Source organism: Syngnathus typhle, linkage group LG4 (assembly GCF_033458585.1).
Source record: "Syngnathus typhle isolate RoL2023-S1 ecotype Sweden linkage group LG4, RoL_Styp_1.0, whole genome shotgun sequence".
Classification (NCBI taxonomy): Eukaryota; Metazoa; Chordata; class Actinopteri; order Syngnathiformes; family Syngnathidae; genus Syngnathus; species Syngnathus typhle.
In genome coordinates this window covers 7,886,495-7,910,703 of record NC_083741.1, presented here as the reverse complement: position 1 = coordinate 7,910,703, position 24,209 = coordinate 7,886,495, and the positions used below count along the sequence as shown (strand labels likewise).

Sequence of the window (24,209 nt, the reverse complement as noted above, 5' to 3'; positions counted from 1 at the left end):
AAATGGAAACACCCCAATAAAAAAGAAAGACTAGCATCAGTCTAGCATTGTGCAAATAGAATGGAGTCAGTGTGTTGTAGATATGGTGATAAAAAGAGCTCCACTCCTGAAAGTAAATAGACGCACGCCGCAGGTGTGTTATTTTAGTACACGTAACCCTTTTTGGGTTTAAAGTACATTTATTCAGCTTATATCATATACAAAGTATGGAGGAGTATCAGAGCAGCACAAGGGGAAAAGCTACATTTTGTTTACTTTCACCTTTAAACCGTTTCCTGATTTGAGTGCATTAACAAAATTTGATTCTACCCTTAAAAATAAGGATTTAAATCATGAGAGAAATTAAGAAGTTAAGAAGACATCTTTCCACCTGTCTTCAGCAGCACATTTACTTTAACTTGAGCATCCTACAAAGGTCACAGAAAGGGTTTTGCCCTTCTATTTGTTTTATTTTTGAAAACAATAGATGATACAGCAAAATGTATTTGTGTTTTTGTGACTTCTGGGCTGAATTGTTGTCTTTTTCTAACATGAACAAGTCTCTAAATACTGTCGAGTTAGTCCACATTGTTCCTGCGTGAGAATACTGACTAACAGTCACCTGGGCACCCTTACGTCATCATCATTAATCGGCCATAATTATAATATGATCATCACATCCGTCCCCGCCTCTTTCAAACTAAAAATAAGAAATCATAGTCCAAAAGAGCCCAATTTGATTAATAGTTTGTAATGAGCCAACAATCCGTGGTTTTCGGGTGTTGTTCATGCTCTAACAAAGTAACAGTTTAACCACGGAGTGGACTTTTATTTTCCCCCGAGAAGAGATGGCAATGCAGCAAGAAAAGGTGGGGCAAAGAAAGGTGTGGCTCCACCAGGTTAACAAAAACCTGTGGAAGTTTCCTCTGCTAGTGAATCATGCAGACAGAAGGAATGCTTTCATGTTACAATGCTTGGTGATTACACCCTGCATTTTTCACTGTCAGCAGCCTTGCTGAAAGACCTGTCCACGTGTTTGACACCTTTCCATTTTTCATTTTTTGTCTTTCAGCGGAGATTTGTTTAGCTCTTCCTTTGGAATGGATATAGACACACCTTCATTGAGAAGAGGATAAAAATGATTGAGATTGACTTGACCTCTTGTGGAAAAAGGTGTGTATCCACATTATTAGTGAAATGTTGTCCGTTGTTCTTTTGTGGAATCATGAACACGGAAAAATACAGACAGTATATTTAAAAAAAAAAGACAGGATGTAGAAGAGTACAAGTTTGGTGTAATATGTAATGTTAGAAAATAAATAAGACAAAAATAATGATGTTATGATCTAAATGACACAGATGTTCAGTCATATCAATGATCACTGATTATATAGCAAAAAAAAAAAAAAAAAGACAGGCTAGTCAGTCCGAATGACCAGAATGTAATTTTTTTTTGTTTTCGTTCATTTTCGATTGGTACGTGTAGGTGGTTGCATCAGACGTAACATATCACAATTGTCTCTTAACGCTTACCAATAGCAAATCCAAATTCGGCCCAAAGTTCCTTTACTATGTTTTAAAGATGTTTTACCTCATATTTACCACAGCAAGGAAAATTATGCGTACAGAGCATAAATTACTGTCTACCGTTGAGGACAATTAAGAATTTTATGAAATGATTACTACAAGTAGATAAGGTTAAATAACAAGGTTACACTGTAATACATTTACTACGCAGTATTTATTGATCATCAAATGAAATTGTGTGCCACAGATAGTTCCACCGGCTAAGAATATATAACAACATATGATATTTTCAATAAAGTGCAAGAGCTGCCAGCACTAAAACTCCCACGGCCGTCATTATAACACTCCTCAACGATTAATGTTATTTCTCTGTTCTTCCTGGCCTTTTGGTTTTTCCCATCTCTGTAGTATAAATGGGTGGATAGTTACTGCAATTTCAGAATTGCAATTTTATTGCGACGTAAAACTTATTTACATTATGCGTACAGTACAGTAGGAAGATAGGTAGATTTGGCTGGCTTCTACGAAGCTTTGAAGCTAAATAAGACTGTGTCCAACCTCTATTAGTAAAACATGATCAATGTGACCATCTTTATTAGTGTGAAGATACTGATATGCCTCAGAGCTTTTGAGATGGATCATTGACTCACAGCTGAAGCACAGAGTTCAGTTCAACATGTGACTGAACTGAACCTTGCTGCTGAGCCCTTTTTTGTCCTCCCCCTACATTTGAATAGTGCTACATTAGCAGGAAGCGGGATTGAAATGTATTCTATTATAAAATGCAAGAATTGGTGTTCTCACATTGTTAAAGTCTGTGCCCCTCTCTCCTCCATCTGTTATCTCGATCTACACATTTGCCCTCCCTTTTTTAAGTGCTCTCAAACTAATAAGTTACCCAGACAATCTGTCTTAGCTAAATTCTTTCATAAATGAGCAATGAAAACATTTCAAAATGAGTAAACAATTTTAAATCCCATCAATCTGGCTTCTGACAAGAACACGACAGTTAAAAATGGCGTATTACAAGTTTTGTATTACAAGATGTTTTGTTCTGCTTCACATGAGGACTAAAGTAGCACTGTGCTAAGATGGTTTGATTATTAACGTAAGTGGCTTTGGACACTTGTACAGTACCTCATCATTGCTGGTAATGTGTCACTTTTGCTCTCCCTGCTCATTATTATAAACAAGAGTTAATGTTTATGCAGACGATAAGATAGATATAAGATAAGACACGGCTACGTCATGGAGTGAAGCAATTACTGTACAGAGTCTATTATTGGCGAAGCGCAAGAATCTGATGGGTTCAAGTAAATGCTACAAAAACGACAGATTCTGATCCGTTCACGCTGGCCATTAGAAGTTGCTGTCAATTCACAATGGTACTACAATAGAGAGTGTAAAATACTTGTTTTTTTTAATATTTGTCTCTCTCATCCATCAGGCAGGGAATGCTGGATGGCAGGCAACACAGGCGATGTTGCTGTACTGCACGACCTCACTGGCTTCTCTTCATATTGGCAGTGGCAGTAGTTTTGTTTTATTGCAGTGTAAACATAAAGGACAGTGCAAGTGACTGGGGACCTCAATGGTGGATGCAATATAATGCAGGAAAATGGTGGACTGGGCTGGAAAGTCTACGCAGTGGCAACATTTCTGTCATAGGAGTGGATTGGAAAAGTTCTCCATTTGCCGCAGTTTGGGCAACTCACAGAGAAGGCGTCAAAACTGGACTATCAAGTGAAGGAAGTCACTTTGCAATTCAGCAGGTTGCAGAAAACCAACCGCTGGCTGAAGGCCAAATCCAATACGTCGTAGCTTACCCTTCTGAGTATCATTTTATTATAAACGAGCCAAACAAATGTGCAGAGCAGAAACCATTTGTGACACTGATGGTTCCCGTGGCGCCCCACAACAGACATCATCGAGACGTTATCCGCAGCACCTGGGGAGGGGAAAGTGTGGTGTTGGGGAAGGTGGTCAATGTTTTCTTTCTGCTGGGACTGCATACCGGGGAGCCTGTCAAACAGCTGGAAGAAGAGTTGCAGCAAGAGAGCAAGGAACATGGAGACCTGATCCAGAGCGATTTTCTCGACTCCTACAATAACCTGACCATCAAAACCATGGTGATGCTCGAGTGGCTTAACTCCTACTGCGCCGGTGCCCCTTACGTCATGAAGATTGATTCTGACGTGTACCTCAATGTGCCAAATCTCATTTCCATGTTGTTAAATGCACCAAAAACAAACTACATGACTGGACTTGTAGCCAGAGAAGCAGAGGTTCTGAGAACTCCCACTTCCAAGTGGTATGTCCCAGTGGATCTTTACCCAAAAGCAACGTACCCACTTTATGTTCTGGGCCTAGGTTATGTTCTTTCTATGGACTTGCCTAAAAAGCTTGTGGAAGCGTCCAGATATGTCAAATCCATTTACCTTGAAGACGTGCACTTAGGGTTGTGCATGGAATACCTGGGCATTTCTCCCACAGACCCTCCAGATTCGCAATACTTCCAGTTATTTCCTGTGTCATACGATCCTTGTGTTTATTCCAGACTTATCGCCATCACCTTAGATGAACATATTGATCTCAAGTTGATTTGGAAAGATTTACAACAGGCAGGGAAGGCCTGCTGATATAATGAAGTATGACTCAAACTATTATAGTCCAGAGTGGGATCTGTTTTTTGTTTTTACCCCTGTTTTCTCAACGTGTTACATTGCACATGTTAAAGAGGAATCAGTATTTATTATCTGTTCTGTATCACCTCAATTATCTTTCCAAGAGAGCGATTTCTTGATGTGCAATAAAGCTATTATGTATGGAGGCGTGGAGCTGCCGATTGAGAACCTTCTGACCGGCAAATACGTTCAAACGTACTCGCGAATACTTTCGAACACATTTGCAAATACGTAATAATTTGCTTAGAGCTAAATGCTAAAAACATTGCATTTCCCCCATAATGCCATGTGGTATTGACTTGCGCATATGCGGCTTATATGTGAATTTTAAACAAACTGCGATGTAGCAAGGGATTACTGTAATTTGAATTTCAAGTGGCGTCAGCGGCGTGGTGCGGCGGTTGTTTACATAAAGGCCAAAGATTCGATCACGGAATGACGAAGATGACGAAGGGCCCCACGTACTACCGGCATCATTAGCCGCTTTGTTTGTAAGTGACACGGAGGACGAAGAGTTTGAAGGATTTAATGATTTGGAGTGACACAGAAGGTTTGAAAAACTATGATGGCTTTTTCGCACGCCCAGTCCTACTCTATGGAGCTCTCTTTCACCTCCGTGGATGGAAGTCGGGGGCCGGCGCTCGGCCGGGTGGCTGTCCGGGGACGGTGGATGGAGCTCGGTCATGGCTTTTACGCACGCCCGGTCCTACTCTACGGAGCTCTCTTTCACCTCCGTGGGTGAACATTTCAGTTTTTACCACACTGCACTAATTGTATTATACTTTTGCCGTTTAAATTTCATTGCTGTCACTCCAAATAAGGCAAACTAATTAACCTTTTACATTGCATCCACCTTCCCTCTCTTCACCCCCCCCAATTCACTAAGATTTTATAATTCTGTCATGAACATGCTGTATTTGCTGGTCAGATATGGAATGGCCTTGGCTTGGCTAATATCTCATTTTTTTGGGATGAGTCTGGTCCCTAGTGTAGTGTAGCAAATAGTTATTGGCATGCGTGTCCTCATCTACTGAGTTAGTGATAAATTTATCCTAGAAAATAATGTCCTGACTACTTTATGTGTTGTTGACAGTCTAAAACTGTTCATCACAACATTTTGTGAAGAAATTTGCAAAATATGCACTTTTTATAACAAAAATGTACTGTTAGCTTCGTGGAAATGTAGAAAAGTTACTCCAATGTGGACAATGAAAATACATTCCTGTATTGCGACTACATGTAAGTGCAGCAAAGAATAGAGGACGTTTTATTAAACACCTCTGACTTTCACTAGGACAACCACAGTCCTCATGACACCAAACAAAGCAGTTTCCTTTTGAGAATTTTAAAAATGTGCTTCAACTCGTCTTTAACTTGATGAATCTCCATGTCTGTAACTCAGGCAACACACCTCATAACTGCCATTGCTTTGCAAACAATCACTGAGTAGCAGGCAAGTAACTATGTTGACTGTTTACATGCTGAACATCATCGCCAAGATGGGGGAAACAAAATCACAAATGAATATGTATATTGGTCAGGAATAGTTTTAGTTTTTTTATCTTTCTGTTTTTCAGCAGACAAGCAGTTCTGTTATCTGTTGGAACCTCTTGCACGTACAAGACTCGACATGTTTGTTTGCATCCCATGAACAGCTATGAGGGAGGAGTGCAGCAATGAAGAAAAGCTATTTATCACTTGGCACAAAATGGGAACATCGTCTATATTACTTTGCTGAATTAGCATAAAGGAGAACATAAATTTAAATGATTTAATGTCATGGATCAGAATGGAGCAGGGTGACCAAATGCAGTTTGGACCAGGGTTTATTGAGGGAAAAGGTAGTTTCACGGGAGGATGAGGGGAACAAGTCCAACAGAAACGGCAAACTAACTAAGGCGGGCACTTAGTTGTCTGTGGCAAATAAAGGTGCCAACGACCTGCAGGCACACGTAAATTCAGGTAAGCACACAAAAGCATCGAGGGGCGAGAACTCATCATCCAAAGTCACAGATTTCTTTGTGACGAACTCCGAGAGTGTAGCCGTCACTGCAGCAGAAGGTAGCTATGCCTTACATACAGTTAAACACCATGAAGACTACAGGTCAATGGACTGCACATCTGGCTTGTTAAGGAAAATTTTCACAGACTCGCCATTAGGTCAAAAATTCAAAGACAGAAGCCATTGTAAATTCCGTGATAGCACCCCGTTCTGTTGACGTTGCTTTCGAAGCACTTCTAGGTATTCCCTACTGTGGCGTGTCCACTGATGGCAGCAACCATGGAGCAATAAAATTGTTCCCTCTGTTCATCCAATACTACAACTGGAAGAATGGTGGCGTGCAAAGCAAATTAAATTAAATTAAAAATTAAAAGCACCCTAAATGAAGCAGCTGACACAATTTCTCAGTGTAGATATGTTTTTGTTATTGTACTTACCGTTTTTTTCCATGTGTAATGCGCCCCCATGTATAATACGCACTCTAAAAATGGCATGTCGATGCTGGAAAAAAGCCTGTACCCATGTATAATACGCACCCAAATTTTAATTTTTTTTAAGTCCCAATGATCGTCACACACGCATCTGGGTGTGGTGAAATTTGTCCTCTGCATTTGACCCATCCCCGTGTGATTTTGATCCATCCCCTGGGGGAGAGGGGAGCAGTAATGAGCAGCGGCGCCGCGCTCGAGAATCATTTGGTGATCTAACCCCCCAATTCCAACCCTTAATGCTGAGTGCCAAGCACGGAGGCAATGGGTCCCATTTTTGTAGTCTTTGGTATGACCCGGCCGGGTTACTTAAGTCCGTAAACGTAAAATTATTTTTAAAAAAAGATCATCTTTGGGAACAACCGGATGTTATTCTGCCGGTCAGTATCACTGCGCATGCAGTAGCAAACTCGATAGTGAAGAAATATGTGAGACTCTCAACGGGATCACCAATATTTGAGTGATGTTCCAGTTATTTATCACAATTAGTTTACCAAGTCTGTGTTTTGAGTTCCTCCAATAAACCCTGGTCCAAGCTGCACTTGGTCGCCCCGCTCCTTTCCACACTCCACCCGTGATAAGATTTTCTTCAAAAATTGTTGTACCATGATTTTCTTCAAAAAAAAAAAAGAAAAAAAAAATTGTACCCATGTATAATGCGCACCCCAGATTTTAGGACAATAAATTAGTTAAATTTTGCGCATTATACATGGAAAAAAACGGTATGTTGTTTTGTGTTATTCGGGCCAATAAATGCAATTGCTATACAGACACGTGCCATTGTCATATTCTGTTTGTTTGACACAAAAGTGTTCGCTCTTGCCCTTCCCTGCGTCTGTGTTGCACAATCAGCCATTTACTGTCACTTGTTAGTTTTGTTAACATTGTGTAACATTGTGTAACATTGTGTAACATTGTTAACCTTGGCCCGCTTGCCACTCCCTGCCGATTCATAATGTTGTGAACAGTCACACTCCTTTTGTTCTCCTGAGCCCCCCGTGTTTCCTGATTTTCCCGCTCGTATTGGTGCTCACGCTCACGGTAGTGTGCTTTTCGATCCTGGATGGCTGAGAACTTTCTCCAGCTCAACCAGAACAAAACTAAAATTTTCATTACAGGTCCTTTTATCCCAAAGGTCAGGACACACACTCACACACACATGGCAAAGCATCGTTCTAGTTGTAGGCCCCCGTTTATGGAATAGCCTGTCGGAGAACCTCAGTCCCGCGGAGAATGTTTGTTTTGAACACTTTGTCGAAGGTACTCTTTAATGAAAACACAAGGTACATATCTTAATTTTCAATGTTTATATGCTGTAATACTTTAGTAGTCTTAAGTCACACTGATTTATAAAATACATACCTTATATTAGATATTGGTCGATTTTTACCATGGTATTACATTAAACATGTTAGAAATATAAAATTCTTTGCTTACTGACTCACACCATGCTAACCGCTATCGAGCCTTGATGCAAATGTTAGCCAAATTCACTGCAGTTTTGTTTAAGGCAAGCTACCAATGAAGCAACACAGTATCGGTTTAGTTTCAGCTTGTCTTTGCACATACTTGTTTGAATTGTGTAAGGCTCCTAGTTGTTTACGACCGCGGCATTGACAGTGTTGTGTCTTTTCCACTGTATCTAAAGTTACTTCGTACTATGACAGCTTTCAGTTTAAGTTTAGCACATCCAAGGAGATGGGAAAATTTACAACATAGCTGATATTATAATCATTAGGGCTGTATTGTAAAAACAAATATGAAAATTAACACAACTCAGTCTACTCGTCTGACTTTGGGCGAATATCATTTTAATATATAGTTTATACTCTAGCAGAACAATATACAGTATAATTACCCAATTTGATTCTATTTCAATGCAAATTGTTGTTGCAGTTGGACTTGCAATGGAAAACTTGGACGTGCATTGTCGTTGATTACAGCGGCCCCATGTGGACAACATCGGTAGTTGTTGGCCTGACGCAGGGGTTCTCAACTGGTTTTGTTCAAGGGACCACCATTATAATCAAGAAGCAACTCGGGGACAACTGCTTTGGCGGAATACTATTTTATTTCGCACAGAAGAAGGATAGACCTATTCAGGCCATTTATTTACAATCTGTATGTCTATTTTGAGTATCATAAATTGGATGGGTAAATGATTCCCAAAAATAGCTGGAAAATGAATCAAGTCCAAACAATAAATCAATTTTATTTTTAAAAAGTTACAATTATTTTCTATTTCCAATTTCGCTGACGACCTGCAACACTGTCATGGACCACTAGATGGCCGCAGACTACCGGTTGACGATCCCTGGTTTAGGTGAGGAGTAAGCATTTTAACGTGGTTAAAAGCTCAAAAAAGTGCCGTAGAACATACTGACGTCAATGACACTGCTGCAAAACACTCATTACATTTTTTCTTTTACACACACATTCACACCGTCACTCACACACAAATATTTGTGGTATTGTGGTATTTAAAGCGCTAAGGTTTATTTTAAATGACACTTGATGTAAACCATTGCCTCAAAGTATACAAAGTCAAAGTCAAAGTCAGCTTTATTGTCAATCTCTCCACATGTCACAACACACAAAGAGACCGAAATTACGTTTTTCTCTATCCCACGGTGACGAGACACATAACACGATAGACACACAAGTACGCAACACAATATAAAAACAAGAAGGCAAAACTTCAAACAATCAATAGTAAGAGTGATGAATAAATAATAAACAGATAACACAATAAATAAGAGGAGCAAAACGGAGCCAGCAAGCATAGCGCAAAAGTAAAAAACATCATAAACAAAAAGGCACAAACAATAAATAATAAGAGTAATAATAAATAATAATTAAACAGATAACACAACAAATAAGAGCCAGTGTGCATACAGACAGTACAGACAGTAAAAGTACAGGACGCTACGCAGAACGGGGGAGCGAGTTCAGGATCCTAACAGCCTGGAGTATGAAGCTGTTTGAGAGTCTGGTGGTGCGGGAGCGCAGGCTTCTGTACCTCTTCCTAGAGGGCAGAAGCTCGAACAAAGAGTGAGCGGGGTGACTCACATCACTCACAATCGTGGTCGCCTTGCGGGTGAGATGGGAGGTGTAAATGTCCTTCAAGGAGGGGAGCGAAGCACCAATAATCTTACCAGCCGTGTTCACTATGCGCTGCAGGGCCTTCAAGTTGTAGTCAGTGCAGCCGCCACCCCAAACAGCAATACAGCTGAAGAGGACGCTCTCAATGGTGCCGCGGTAAAATGCAGTCATGACGGCCGGAGGAGCGCTCGCTCGCCTGAGTTTCCGCAGGAAGTACAGGCGGCGCTGGGCTTTCTTTGCCAGTGATGCGGTGTTGGTGGACCAGGAGAGATCCTCACTGATGTGCACCCCCAGGAACTTGGCGCTGCTCACTCTCTCCACCACAGCACCGTCAATGGTCAGCGGCAGGTGTTGGGTGTGACCCTTCCGGAAGTCCACAACAATCTCCTTGGTCTTGTCGACGTTCAGCAGGAGGTTATTGTCCCTGCACCACGTGGTCAGAAGGTCAACCTCCAGCCTGTATTGAGGTGGGAATCGAACTCAGGGTGTCGGCACACAAGACAAGCAAGTGTTCCCCTACAGCACATGTGTCAAACTCAAGGCCCGGGGGCCAGATACGGCCTGCCACATCATTTTATGTGGCCCACGAAGGCAAATGGTGTATCAAATTCATGTCATTACTAGAATCGCAAATTAATATCTTTTTTTTAAATATTTGACCAGTTTTTACTCGTCTGATTTGAAAACGAGTTATTTGTCAGTTTCTTTTGTAGTTTTCACTGTATATAATATGAGGTGCTCATCCATTTATTTGGGTTGACAGTCATAATGGCCCTCCGAAAGAAGCTATGACTACAATGCTGCCCGGGAAAAAAATGAGTTTGACACCCCTGCCCTACACCATCAGCGACTCCCCACTCATTGCATAGTGGCATATGTAACAGTGGGAAATTACAAATGCCGTATTTTGATATTGTGCAACTGGCTTGAAAGTTGAAACGTTTCGTTTCTGGGAGTTCGAAAATAAATCCTGACGCCAAAGTGCATCACTGTTTTGCTGGCAAGAAGAATTGAAATGCCCTGATATTTTCTACTTATCGTGTGAATGAAGGCCTCTGTTGTTTTTTTCTGGATTGGAGGTTTGGATAGTGGCCATCATGAAAAGGCCATATGTATGTGGTAGTTGGTCTGTTTAGTCACAGAAGAATGTGCACAAGATGTCCCCTCGCAACCTCAGTTTTGGAACATGTGTACGCCAATACCAGAAAACACAAAAACAGTTGTAACAAGTAGTAATTTGGGGGTTGTACAGTTTTGGCATCATCTCTGTTTTAGTTTTACAGTCTGTTTTTCGCTGTGACGGTTTCTTTTTCAGATTAATGTCACAAGTGTTTTCTTCCAATTCAATGCGTAAAATCTGTGCTCTTTTAGAGTAGCTTGGTATTTTATCAGGCTGTACGGTCTTTTTTTAGGATCATTTTGTATTCTTTTATTATGTATAATCAATTAGAATCATGCCATTATCCTCTGCAGGATTCCATACATTTCTTTCTGAGGGGGAAGTGTGAGCAAGGCTTGATCAGTAGATGGCAGATGTGACCAAGTAACATTCCTGCCGCATTCCAGGCTGCCAGGCTAAAGGCAAATGTCTGACAGGCAGGTACCTTGACACCCAGGAACGTTGTATGAGTGGCAGCAATACAGCAGTTTTCGGAAGAAGCGGACAATACATCATATTAAAAAATGATTAGGAGCATTTATGCCACTTGGTTATTGTCATTGTTCTTGATATTTCATAAACAAGCGAAGAAAGCCACATGATAAGAAAATAATGTTTGTTGCACTATGATTGGCATAGGTAACACACATTACTTGAAACGGTATTTACAAATCAGAAACATAACTTTTACATTATTTCAATGTATGTATTCCATTACCACAACTGTAATTTACTTGAATTTTACCAAAGTGTGATGTGTTAACATCGAAAAAGGCTTTCAAATATTCATGTATATGTATTTTTGTATTATCTTTATTGTTTTAGTTGGTCATATGCTTTATTTGCTTAATGTCCTACAGAGTAACTATACTAGTTTGTTTGTTGGTGTGGAATGTAACGTGAAATCCTCAGAAATTTAAAATATTGATCATTTCAGTGACAACTGCAGTATGGCCAAACTCAAAGTAGTCTGCCAGTTTCTGCAGAACGGTGACATTATAGAAAGCGACTCGTCTGAATTACTTCATCTTTAGCAAACGGACACCCTTCTTCAATTTTGCTTCACACAAAGTAAAATTAAGTCGGATTAAAGTCTTTCAGCCCACATGATGCCTGTCCGATAATCCCTTGAAAGTGTCCCATACATTCTTTTCCAGGCCAACTGAAACCAATCTTATTTACCTGCACCAGTGACTCCACAGCTAGACTAAATTGCGCACACACACGCACGCACGCACGCACACACACACACACACACACACACACACACACACACACACACACACACACACACACACTTTGGCTTCCTCCTCCCTTAAGAATAAGAAAAAAAAAACTAAACCGGTCTTGCAGTGTTGTACTTTGCGGTTGTGCATAGCTCCAAGTCTGGGGTACATTTGCTCCACCTCATCTCCAATCTGACCATGTTTGTCACGCAAAGAGGGCTCGAGGGTGTATAAAAGGCACAAGAAGCTGACCCACAGGACAAACTGATCCAGCAAACACAACATGGACGTTGCCCCTGAGGAAAAGAATTTGGTGGATGAACAGAAGCAAGCAGCAGAAGACTGTCACGTCTTTGAAGAAGAAGCGCTTGGGCGTAAGTCATTATTACTGTTGTTGGAGCAATTGTCAATATCGTTCTTCCAAACACTGAAGTTGAAAATAAGTGAAACTGATCATTTTAAAAGTATGAAACTGATATGACACAACATAAATTTCGGCTTACACGTGTTATGGTTTCAACAGAATTACTGGGCATGTTTGTGTGGGCTGGTGATACTGTGCAATAATGGAGAGCATCTGCAGAAGCTTTATCAGTTAAAATATTCTTCATTGTGCAGTTTTATTGTTATATTATGTCTGGTGAACACATTTTGCTTCCATGTTTTAACAACATATACTTTTTAAATACAAAAACCCAAATCAATGTGCTTGTCTTAATTCGTAAATAAAACATGTTAGAAAAATGTAGCTTTGGTGTCCAGCATGATATTCAGATGCAGATCATGTGCTGTGCCCACAAAGGAATGTTCTTGTTTCTTCATTCTGACGCCTGTGAGATAAAACAAACTCAAAAACAAACTCAAATGAATCCTTTGGAAATGGGGCATCTGTGGGGTTTTGCTTTTGTAAACTTACTGCACAAGTAAGCCCTGCAAGTTGAGACAGAGTTTATTTTTGTTGTTGTAGTTTGCAGTAGCCAAGAAAGGCAACATATGATACTGGCACTTGTTCATAAAAACTCACCATTTCATGTATTTTAGCCAAAATAATGATTAACAACTCCTCAGTATGGTGCAGTTATGCAAATGATAACCTCGATGAACTTATTCCATTTATATTGTAACTTGCCATCAGTGTCAAATGTTTCAATCAAATTTGCATGTAAAGAAAAGGTGTGCAGTTTGGATGACTCCAAAGAGGTGCAGAAAAAATCTCTAAAACAAAATGTCATATGAATTAAAATCATTAATCATTAATAAACCTCACAAGAATAAAGGGTAACGAGCAAATATATTATCTCAGAAGTGTGAATCAAATTTTGCAATAATCTGTCCCCAAGTCTCAGCCTCAAAAAGGTTGCTGACCCCTGATCTGGATACACACAATATAAAGAGATAAAATATAAACCTAAGGACCAAGAGAAATGATGGAAAGGTTGTTGTTTTTTGGAGGGGGGGGGGGGGTGCATTCCACTACATTTCAGTGTCAATTTGAATTCTATTAATTGTTCAGCCCACATCCAGGGTGAAGTCCAGTTTACCGTAACCTGAAAAGAAAAAGCGCTACCCAAGATGGATGCTTGTGTGTTTGTGTGTGTCACAGCTCAGAAAACGGTCCTGATCGTGTACGCCCACCAGAGCTTGGGCTCATTCAACGAAGCAGTCCGGGATGAGACTACTAAGGAGCTATCAAAGCAAGGCTACCGGGTCATCGTATCAGACCTTTATGCTATGAACTTTAAAGCTGCCGCCACAAGGAGCGATATAATTGGTGAGCTCTCTTCAACAGAATTTCAGACTGACAACTGCCAGTGAGCAGAAGTAAGGATATTTTACTCTGCAGCAAGATGTAAATTATGACGCTCAAAGTCAAAGTTCTTTTTACAGGTTGAGATAGCCTACTGCTTCTGCCCTGTTTCATTTCCACCCGAAAGATGGCACAAGGAGTGGCTTGATAATCTTTGCCATACCCCTTTCCACTTCTTGCCACCTTACAACAACAATTTTTAACATCTTATTGTAATTTTATGTGATCAACCAACACAAAGCCAGCATACACACTGTAATTGTTTAGTGGAACGGATATCAAAATTTTAAAAATGTGATGTGCATTTGTTTATGCTTTGCAAGGGCATCGTTTGCTGTCATTACAGTTGCAATTTTTTTGGGTGATGTCTCTCCCAGTTTTGTACATCTTGATACTGGGATTTTTTTGCCAGTTATTTGCAAAAAAAAGAAAGTTTCAAGTTCAATGAGTTCAATGGGATTTAGGCCTGGAGTTTGACTGGACCATTCTAACGTGCATATTCTTTGATTCTAAACCATTCCATTCTGCCTTTATACTTTATGTTTTGGAGATTTTCCTTGAGATGTTAAAAACTCGAGATATTTTTGGGGAATCAAACCATGCTTTAAACTTCTACACAACTTTATCGCTGACCTGTGCCATGAGTCCCTTGGTCGGCGTGTTGCTGTTGTTCACCAGTGTCATCTAAGAAACCGGTGATGTCTTCAAAGAACAAGTGTATTCACAGAGAGAGTAAATTGCACACAAGTGGACGCTATTTACTTTTAATATGACTTTGGAAGGCAATTGATCACAGTGAATTGTAATTAGGGGTTTTAGAGTACAAATGCACACCACACGTTTCAAATTTATACTCCTTTGAACTTTGAAAACTGTAAATCATTTTTGTTGAGCTTGACTATTTTGTTTTGGAATATCACATATAAAGTATTCACGTTTTTGATAGTAAGATCAAAATTGGGAACAAGTTCAAGGAGTATGAATGCTGCTTGACACTATCGACACATTCAAAGTAATTGCAGCTAGAACAAATAAAACCTATCACTTTAATTCAGTATTGACAATGATGTTATTGTGCAGGTGATTTAAAGAACTCAGAGCTTTTCCAATATGGAGAGGAGACAATGCACGCCTTCAGGGCAGGTTGCCTAAGTGACGACATCGTGGCCGAACAACGCAAAGTAGAAGCGGCTGAGCTCATCATCTTCCAGGTCAGGGGTCACTTGAAATGACTCTAACCAACTCGGTCAACTATTATCACGGAGGATCTGTGGTTATTTCATTCTTAATGGCAAGAGACAGGACCAAACCCTAAATAGGCTAATGCAGGCGAGATTGAAAAAATGCAGTTTCGTTATACAGCATATGAGGGCAATATTCTACTGATCTTGTAATATTTAGACAAAACCACCTGCGAAGTGTTTTAAAAAAACTATTTTTTGAGTATTTTGCAAAAGGTAAGAAAAGCAATGCAACTAAAAGTGATATTGTAATGTCTTTTTTCAGTTCCCTTTATACTGGTTCAGTGTACCTGCCATCATGAAGGGATGGATGGACCGAGTGCTAACTCAGGGCTTTGCTTTCTCCCTGGAAAAGATGTATAACAATGGTATTTTCAAGGTGTGTCTCAGAGGAGCTACTAGAGTACTGTACTTAGAATTGTGAATTTAGAATCGTGTGTGTGTGTGTGTGTACGTGCATGTGTGTATGTGAGTGTGGAAACACAGAGATTTTTCAAATGTCTTTTTTAATGTAATTACATAACAGCATCTGTGATCAACTTTAAATCCGTTACGACAATCACATTTCGTAGCCTATTGTGATAAACTCAATAAATTAAGATAAAGATATATTTTTAGTCCTATGATTTAAGTGAGTTTCTTAGAGATCCGGTCCTTGCTATCCGCACAACTGTCTGCCAATAAACATGATTTGATGTTTCCCCCAAGAACAAGAAAGCAATGTTATCTTTTACAACTGGAGCTACAGAATCAATGTTTCGCCCCGATGGCATAAATGGAGACATTAACGTCACACTGTGGCCCCTACAGGTGAGGATGAATTGCAGTTAGCGCTAGTCACACAGCATGTCAAACAGAATACAGTAATTGTATATTTTTTTGTTTTTTTTAGGGGAATCATTAACTATGCACTCACCCTGGGATTACTGTTTCTGCTTCACCTCTTTTTGTTTTATTTCCCCCCCAGAATGGCACGCTGCACTTTTGTGGATTTCAGGTCCTTGCTCCTCAGATTTTCTGGGGTCCAGCTCACTGCCTTGCTGTGCATCGAACGGCGATGCTAAAAGAGTGGCGTATGCGTCTCAAAGGACTGCTGGCTGAAAAGTGTCTGACTTTTGCCCCATGTGAATGGTTTGATCTCAGCTTTGAAAAGGGCTTCTTACTTCAGTCAAAGGTGAAGGAGCAGCAAAAGTCCAATGCCTATGGAATCACCACAGGACACCATCTTGGCAAATTACTCCCGCCTGACAACCAAACCAAAGCACAGCTTACAGATGAAGAGCTTGTCAGTACCTGCCTTTGCACACAAATGGCTGTAACTTCTAAAAAAATGTGAATGTGCAAGAAAGAAACAGAATCACCCTAATCAACTTGCTGAACCATCACTGTAGTGAAACTACTTACTTCTTTTTAATATATTTCATTTGAATAAACATAATAAATGCAGTTATCACCAGGTTACACTTTTTTTTTTATCAGCTCTATGAACATTTTGTATGGCTGTGAAATGTTTCATGTAAAATGTTGTTGTTTCAGGTTTTTTTTAAATTGCATATTTTACTCTTTTTTTTAATCACTGGCCACATGGTAACTATGGCGCACTTGGTAGGCCGTTCAAGAATGAAACCACAAACGTAAATGTAAAGGTACAATTAATTATGAGCGGAGTAACGGTACGCTAAAGATCTAGTATTAATGACTTAATTTTAAAGGGAACAGCATCTCTTTTTTTTTCTTTTGAGGAAAGTGCAACAGTAATAGTTTGTAGCAGGGATTGTCAACCGGTGGTCAACGGCCCTGTAGTAGTCCGTGGCTGTATTGCAGATGGTCCGCGAAATTGGAAATGGAAAATCATTTCAAAATAGGATTGATTTATTATTTAGACTTGATTTATTCATCCATTTTCTATACTGCTTGTCCCCACGGGGATCGCGGGTGTACTGGAGCCTATCTCAGAAATCATCGGGCAGTAGGTGAGGGATACCCTGAACCAGTTGTCAGCCGATCGCAGGGCACGCAGAGACAAACAACCATCTGCACTCACACCTAGGGACAATTTGGAGTGCTCAATCGGCCAACCAAGCATGTTTTTGGGATGTGGGAGGAAACCGGAGTGCCCAGAGAAAACCCATGTGTGCTCAGGGAGAACATGCAAACTCTACACAGGAAGGACCGGAGGTGGAATCGCTTGTACTAAACTATTTAAGTTTGACATCCGCTTGCCAGAAGCTGAGCTACACTGTGTTTGTTTACGAATTGGGCGTGTGGCTACACAGCGGAGCAATTAACATTTACTTCATAGTTACCCCATAATTATGTAACGCCCTAATTTGTGGTCAAGAATGAGTCTTGCAAGGTTGTGATCACAGCGAGTGGAGAGCTGTGTTGTAACGTCATTGAAAGTTATGCTTTATTTATATATCGGTGAAGCGGACGTGAGCGATCCTGTCAGTGAGGTTATTTGAAAATATCAAATAAATTTAAGGCATCAGAGAGAATTGATTGATTGATTGATTGATTGATTGATTGATTGATTGATTGATTGATTGATTGATTGATTTTGATTGACCATATAAACATTACAAAATAAAGATATTTGCAAGAAAAGAAACATTATCAGTAAACGTTTCAGTACAACAGTTTACATGCTCAATGAGAGTACAGGAACTTATCTAGTCCTACCCCTTGTTTTCTATATATTATTGTCAGTTGTTATGCTATTAGTTATTTATGGAAAGAAAATATCCAAAAATAAAAACAAACAGAAACAAATAACAAGCGTCACAAAACACACTCTTAATCATCAGTATAAGCATAGCTTGTAAATTATTTCAATTATACATGCTACATAAAGGAAAGCAAAAGCATGATCAGAATTTAATTGTGATAGACCGGATTATGAGAAGAACAGTTCAAGAGGGAGATAATGGAATTAGATGGAAGCTGACATCAAAACTTGATATTTGGACTTTGCAGATGATATAGTGTTACTCTCCTCTATACAACATCATATGCAGATTAAAACAACCCGAATGGATGCAGAAGCCAAGCGAGTAGATCAATACATAAAAGACAAAAACAATGAGGATAAATGAAAAAAAAACAGGAACGAATCAAGATCAATGAGCAGGATATTGAAGATGTAGACCAGTGCACTTACTTAGGACCAATAGTATGTAAAGAGGGATGCGGTATGAAAGATCTGAAGAAGCACTAAAGACCTACTAGAGAGAGCTGAAATGGAGCCATTGAGTGAAGAAGTTAGGATGCGTAGATCAGGCACATGCACTCATAGGAGGCAGGTGAGGCAGTGCCTCACCTTGCCACCAGGGGCGGGAAAGGGCTCAACATGGTTTCCTCAGCTGTCACCATAAGTTGTTAAAAAATGAATCATATAATAAAACATAATATAATATCTATCCTGTGGTCTATGCTTTTAATGCAATTTTTGTGTGTTTCCTATACATTTGGATCATTTTTATAGTCAAAATAGCTGTATTTCTTGTTCAAATAACAACGGGAGACGAGATTCATAGAGGCTGAGGCGGTGACAGGTAGTGCCTCTCAGGGCGTGCGTGTGAAAGTGTGCACCACTCACACACTGTACTGAGCGCGTGCAAACGGCACGTGCTTGCAGTCAGGCCTTGAGGCAGCCAGTACCTTTGCCTCGAAGATGGGGCGATTGTGAGCCTGCGGCTAATAGTTCATGACACGAGTGAATGCGAGAGTAAATTAAGAAGAAAAAAAAGAAAAGAAAAACAACCAACAAGATTTGGTGCTAACGCGTTGCTATTTGGCTTTATTTTCCCTGAAAATAGAGGATATAATCTCGAAGATAAGAAACTTTTCAAAACTTGACTTTCAGTCAAAGCAAGAAATCATAAGTAAGGGAAGACCAACGCCAGATTTGCGAGGATTAATTCAAACTACGGGCCTTTTACAAGAGAGACTTGTAAAACTCAAAGAAAAGGACAAAAAGGAGGACTTCTACAACAAAGTCATCGAGAGCTTCGTCCAGAAGGACAGGAGAATGGACTTCCTTTACAAGTAAAGGTAAGAATACTGCAGTGGTGTGTTTAAATGTACAGTGGTGTGTTTAAAATGTTATTAAATTTAATCAAGAATGGGATAACAACCATGTATGCTTGTAATTTTTTTAAATTTCTTTTTAATCTGATTTGTGAGTCAGTGCCTTACCGTCATACAGTACGTTTGTATATCTGACTCTGAGTCAGTGCCTCACCAACCCCAACCCTCACCGCACGTCCCTGGCGTAGATGGAAAATGATTGGACACATACTACGGCAGGACCACAACAACGACTGCAACACAGCCATGACCTGGGCAGCAGAAGGAAAAAGAAGGAAAGGAAGACTAAAGATCACCTGGAGGCGTACTGTCGAGAAAGAAAGGAAAGAAGCAGGATGGAAGTCATGGTCTGAAGCGAGGACTGCAGCAGCTGACCGTGACAGGTGGAAGCGCTCTGTGAAGGCCTTAAGTGCCACGAGGCGCGAAGTGACTAGATAGAGATGATCAGAATCAGAATCGCCTTTATTTTCACTGTACACGGTACAAGAAAATTTGAGCGCTGCTCCCTTTGGTGCAAAAAGCAAATTAAAATAAAAGAGCATTAGAGCACACAAGATAAAATGTAAAAAGCATATAAAATATGTAGAAAAGGCAGTAGTATGTACAGGCAGTAGTATATGCATATATGTACTACATGGGAAACATGATTATTGCACAGGAAATAAAAAATATTGCACAGTATATTGCAATATTGCAAGTACTTGTGTACTTATAATTGCATCACTTATATAGCAGATTCTCAGAAACATGCATATTCATATTATATTTAAACATTTTTGTAGCACCATATTTTGAGATGTCCTTTTAAACACGTCTTCCACCTAATAAAACTTCCAAACACATGTACCTTTCCTTCTCCTAACCTTGTTCTGCTTTCTGCTTTCTTCCACTGTTTCTCACCGATAAAATTTGTCGTGTTTTTTTGTAATTAGAAGTAAAAGATAAGTTGAACTTATTTTGGGAATTTGGCACTGTAGGGGCCTTTTGGCAGTTTATTTGAGGTTAAATATATACTCAGACAGTGAAGATAGATTATACGTAAGTGTGGCGATGATAATGGTTCATTTTTTCACCCCTCTTTATACAGTACACCAACAAATAATCAAACGGGCATATGACGATGACAGAATGATGACGTAAGAGGTTTGCTTGGGACAAAGCAGGAGGGATTTACGATGCATTTCATGTCAAACGTAACTTTATTTTTACGACAAATATGAAGATAAATATAAAATTTGACTACAACTGAGAAAAAAAAAAGCGCATTTAAAGTCGCCCATTCCCAACCCTCCTCCAAAAAGTACAGCCGAACGACAACCATCAGCAATTACGTCATCGTAGAGGTGGCTCCCGGTTGGCTGACAGTGAGGGGGTGGTGCTTGTTTGTTGTTTTGCTGAAGTGTTGACTTTAAATAGACGGCCGAGGACCTGCTTTACCTCTATTTCCATTTTAAACAATACTAACCAGGAACGACACTTTCCTCCCACATCTAACCTCGAGTTGCTCTTACAATCATCTCTAAAGAACAGAGAGCGCCCGAAAACGGCAACCATGAAATGGATGTTCAAAGAGGATCATTCTCTGGGTAAGGGAGGAGGGAGGTGTCGTTAATATGACAAAGGCACGGGAATTGTTTTATAATGTCGATTCAGCTGAACCATTGAAAACGAAATTCCATGATGTGTTCAAGTAAATGTTATTTCCGATCACTTCTTTCATAACCTTGTTTTATAAAGGACGGGGAGCTTGGCCTGCCCTCAAATGGCTCGACAATCTTGGGAGGCTTAAGCTAACCCCTTCAACAGGACATACTCTAAATACTGCTGTCACAAAAATATATGTGTATACATTTCTCCAAAGGATAATAATGTTGTGATCTACTATTTGCGAGGAAAGCGTCGTGCCTTTTGTTAATACGCAAACGACGATTTTAGTCAACTGGACTTGTTGGCAAAATGGTGGTGAAACGAAGAGACACGAGACTGTCAAGTCTTCGATTTTGCACGATTAACAAATGCTTGATTTGCCTTTGAGTTCGTTAAAACAGCCTTGTCCATCCGCAAGAAATTGGAGCGCAGCATTGTTAGCAGGGAGGAGACCGTTGATTTGGCAGCTCTTCAAGAGGCCTAGGGGGTGTGGTGGTGGGGGGGTTAGACATTTGCATAACAACTTCTCTGATGAAAATGATGTTAATAGTTTCGCTGCCACTGTTAAAGGAAATGATTGTTGCCTCTAATCGCGGGCCAAAAATGGGGAAGACACTCGATTATTTTATCAGGAAGCTCAACTGTATAATAACGGAAAGACTTCCATTTACAGCATTAAGTCGATCATAACAAGAATGATTTATTCAGAGCATAGTCTGGTTGTTAATAATTCATAAAAGAAAAATATGCTATTTTAAAGTATGCCGTAAGAAGACTACATTACCCAGAAGCCTCCCCTCATCTTGCGTGATAAAATGCTGTCGTAAAAACAGTACATTTAAGTATACTACTTTTTTGTATACATCTGCTGCTGTAAGTTTCCAAAAGATATTTAATTATGAGTTTTCCCCCATTTTATTACAAATGTTTCAATACAAAGCATGATGTGTTAATAAATGTACAAGTCTGTTGAACCTTTGCATCTCTCCAACTACTCTACACACAAAAATAAGTACTTTGTGAGTCAGCTTTAATTCTACAAATGAATAACACATATTTTACTTGATATCCTGCAGAACATCGGTGCATAGAATCTGCCAAAATCCGCAACAAGTACCCTGACAGGGTCCCAGTAAGTGAAAAATGTTCTCAATTATTTTTCTCAATGAGCCTTTTTATGTAACCCTGACTGTTGGCCAACTGTGCACTGTGTGTGGTAGGTAATTGTGGAGAAAGTGTCTGGGTCCCAGATAGTGGACATTGACAAGAGGAAGTACCTGGTCCCTTCTGACATCACAGTGGCTCAGTTCATGTGGATCATCAGGAAACGCATCCAGCTGCCCTCAGAGAAGGCCATCTTCCTGTTTGTGGACAAGACAGTCCCCCAGTCCAGGTCAGAGTGACAATATTTGACTGATACACTAGCTGGTCCTCGACAAATATTTGACCAAAACTGATAACTTATCGAGATATAAATTGTTATGTGAATGGGATTTACTGCTACCCAGATAGCAAAATATAACTGGGCTTGATATGCTAAATAGATCTGGTTTGAAAACAAAAGAAAGTCACCTGTTAAGGCCTATTGTATCCCCAAAGCTAATAGTTTTTAATTGAAAAAAAGAAAAAAAACAGCAAATTAGCCTTTTTGTGTAGATTTTATTAAAATGAACATCACCTTGTTATCATGAGCCATAGAGTCCATCCTTGGTATAGAGATCACTGAATGCTGTCCAATTCGAGCTGTTGCAATGTCCTTGCTTACCGTTAGATGTCACTAACTTCACACTGTTTCAGGAAGATCTATTTTAGTATTATCATTTAGCGCGCCATCAAAAGAATGCCACAGCTTTTCTAATGTTATGAATGTGAACTAACATTAAATAAAATGCTAAACTAGGTAATGATAACAGACAAAATTACATTTGCTCTTGGAATCTGTTAGGGCATTGACGTTAATACTCGCTGGTTCATGTCCTTTAGATATCATTCAAATCATCAATATGTATCATTCTGTTAGTTTGAGATATTTCGTTCTTTTTGGTTAAATCCACTAACCCTGACATTTAGTTGCTATTGCTAAACCTAAAAAATAGGCATCGTGCGTAGCAAAGGAGCTGACAGTATTGAATGGGTGTTTATTTCATGTTTCAGCATCACAATGGGACAGCTCTATGAAAAGGAGAAAGACGAAGATGGCTTTTTATACGTGGCTTACAGCGGCGAAAACACATTTGGCTTGTAAAAGAAGAAGCCATGATAGTAAGCTGACCTTACCTGCTGACATCTAATCATAGCCCTCATTTGGTCCCTGGAGAAAGCCTCGGGAAAACCCTTTGAAAACACCACAGAAAGATGGACTACCTGCTCACCAGCTTGGATGACAAAACAAGTGTGCCAGTGTCTTTTTATTTTATTTTATTTTTTTGGGCCCATGTTGCACCTTTCCATAATGATTCAAATATTCAGTTGTCTATTGTGTGGTAGCGTTTGTTTTCTTATCTCTTGTGATTTGAAGTTTTTCCAAACTCCTTGTGTGTGAGAATGACTTTAGTTTTGCTTTTGTCTTTGAAGACAATATTTATGAAATTGGAATATTTTAATTTAATTATGTGGAGGTAAGGTAGCTGGATGACCTAACCAATAAAAATGCTAAATAAACACTGTCACGTCATCCTTTTGAAACCAAATGCATGACTCGGCAGCACAAAAGAAGTTTAAAGTCTTTAAATAACAAATGCGTAATATGTGGGGTATCATTTTAATGGGTTTTACTTTTTAGATCAGGGGTCACCAACCTTTCTTAAACCGAGAGCTACTTCCTGGGTACTGATTAAGGCAAAGGGCTACCAGTTTCACACACATTTCTGAAATAGCCAATTTGCTCAATTTAGCTTTCACTATGTGTTATTATTGTCATTTCCAGTTGACATGTAAGTGTGATTTTAACAATAATAGCAAAAATACAGTCAAACCTCAGTTTTCGACCACAATCCGTTCCAGAAGGCGGTTCAAGAACCAAATCAGTCAAATTCCCAATCTATTTTTCCCATTACAAATACAGTGGAGCCTCGGTTTTCGAACATCCCGGTTCTCGAACAAATCGATATTCGAACAAAAAAATTCGAGATTTCTTTGCTTCGGATGTCGGACGAAATTCGGTTGTCGAACCTCGCGAGATGAGCCGAGAGGACCTTGTTATTACGTTCTTGTTACTCTGAGGATCGCATCAACTCTAATCATGCCTCCAAAGGAAGC

General features: G+C 39.7%; 3 protein-coding genes across 3 annotated transcripts; all 3 read left to right on the top strand.

Annotated features, from left to right (window-relative positions):
* The first annotated feature begins 889 nt into the window (after positions 1 to 889).
* LOC133153143 (beta-1,3-galactosyltransferase 1) lies at positions 890 to 4,335 on the top strand. Its single transcript, XM_061277216.1, has 2 exons — positions 890 to 1,152; positions 2,954 to 4,335. Exons 1-2 carry the CDS (start codon positions 1,118 to 1,120, stop codon positions 4,143 to 4,145), a joined length of 1,227 nt encoding a protein of 408 aa, XP_061133200.1. The 5' UTR covers positions 890 to 1,117; the 3' UTR covers positions 4,146 to 4,335.
* A 7,951-nt stretch (positions 4,336 to 12,286) lies between these two features.
* Positions 12,287 to 16,671, top strand: nqo1 (NAD(P)H dehydrogenase, quinone 1). Its single transcript, XM_061276961.1, has 6 exons — positions 12,287 to 12,541; positions 13,771 to 13,938; positions 15,055 to 15,185; positions 15,481 to 15,594; positions 15,924 to 16,025; positions 16,183 to 16,671. The coding sequence occupies exons 1-6, from the start codon at positions 12,451 to 12,453 to the stop codon at positions 16,549 to 16,551; spliced, it is 975 nt and encodes a 324-aa protein (XP_061132945.1). The 5' UTR covers positions 12,287 to 12,450; the 3' UTR covers positions 16,552 to 16,671.
* Positions 16,672 to 20,677: 4,006 nt separating this feature from the next.
* gabarapl2 (GABA(A) receptor-associated protein like 2) lies at positions 20,678 to 23,612 on the top strand. Its single transcript, XM_061277202.1, has 4 exons — positions 20,678 to 20,890; positions 22,028 to 22,083; positions 22,172 to 22,344; positions 23,106 to 23,612. Exons 1-4 carry the CDS (start codon positions 20,857 to 20,859, stop codon positions 23,194 to 23,196), a joined length of 354 nt encoding a protein of 117 aa, XP_061133186.1. The 5' UTR covers positions 20,678 to 20,856; the 3' UTR covers positions 23,197 to 23,612.
* Positions 23,613 to 24,209: the final 597 nt, after the last annotated feature.

Excerpts from the sequence above, each read along its gene's own strand:
- LOC133153143 (XM_061277216.1), top strand. The coding sequence starts at position 1,118 with ATGATTGAGATTGACTTGACCTCTTGTGGAAAAAG. Across the intron at positions 1,153-2,953 it reads TTGACCTCTTGTGGAAAAAG|GCAGGGAATGCTGGATGGCA; the intron begins GTGTGTATCCAC and ends CTCATCCATCAG.
- nqo1 (XM_061276961.1), top strand. The coding sequence starts at position 12,451 with ATGGACGTTGCCCCTGAGGAAAAGAATTTGGTGGATGAACAGAAGCAA. Across the intron at positions 12,542-13,770 it reads TGAAGAAGAAGCGCTTGGGC|CTCAGAAAACGGTCCTGATC; the intron begins GTAAGTCATTAT and ends TGTGTGTCACAG. Across the intron at positions 15,595-15,923 it reads ATAACAATGGTATTTTCAAG|AACAAGAAAGCAATGTTATC; the intron begins GTGTGTCTCAGA and ends GTTTCCCCCAAG.
- gabarapl2 (XM_061277202.1), top strand. The coding sequence starts at position 20,857 with ATGAAATGGATGTTCAAAGAGGATCATTCTCTGG. Across the intron at positions 22,084-22,171 it reads AGTACCCTGACAGGGTCCCA|GTAATTGTGGAGAAAGTGTC; the intron begins GTAAGTGAAAAA and ends TGTGTGTGGTAG. Across the intron at positions 22,345-23,105 it reads AAGACAGTCCCCCAGTCCAG|CATCACAATGGGACAGCTCT; the intron begins GTCAGAGTGACA and ends TTCATGTTTCAG.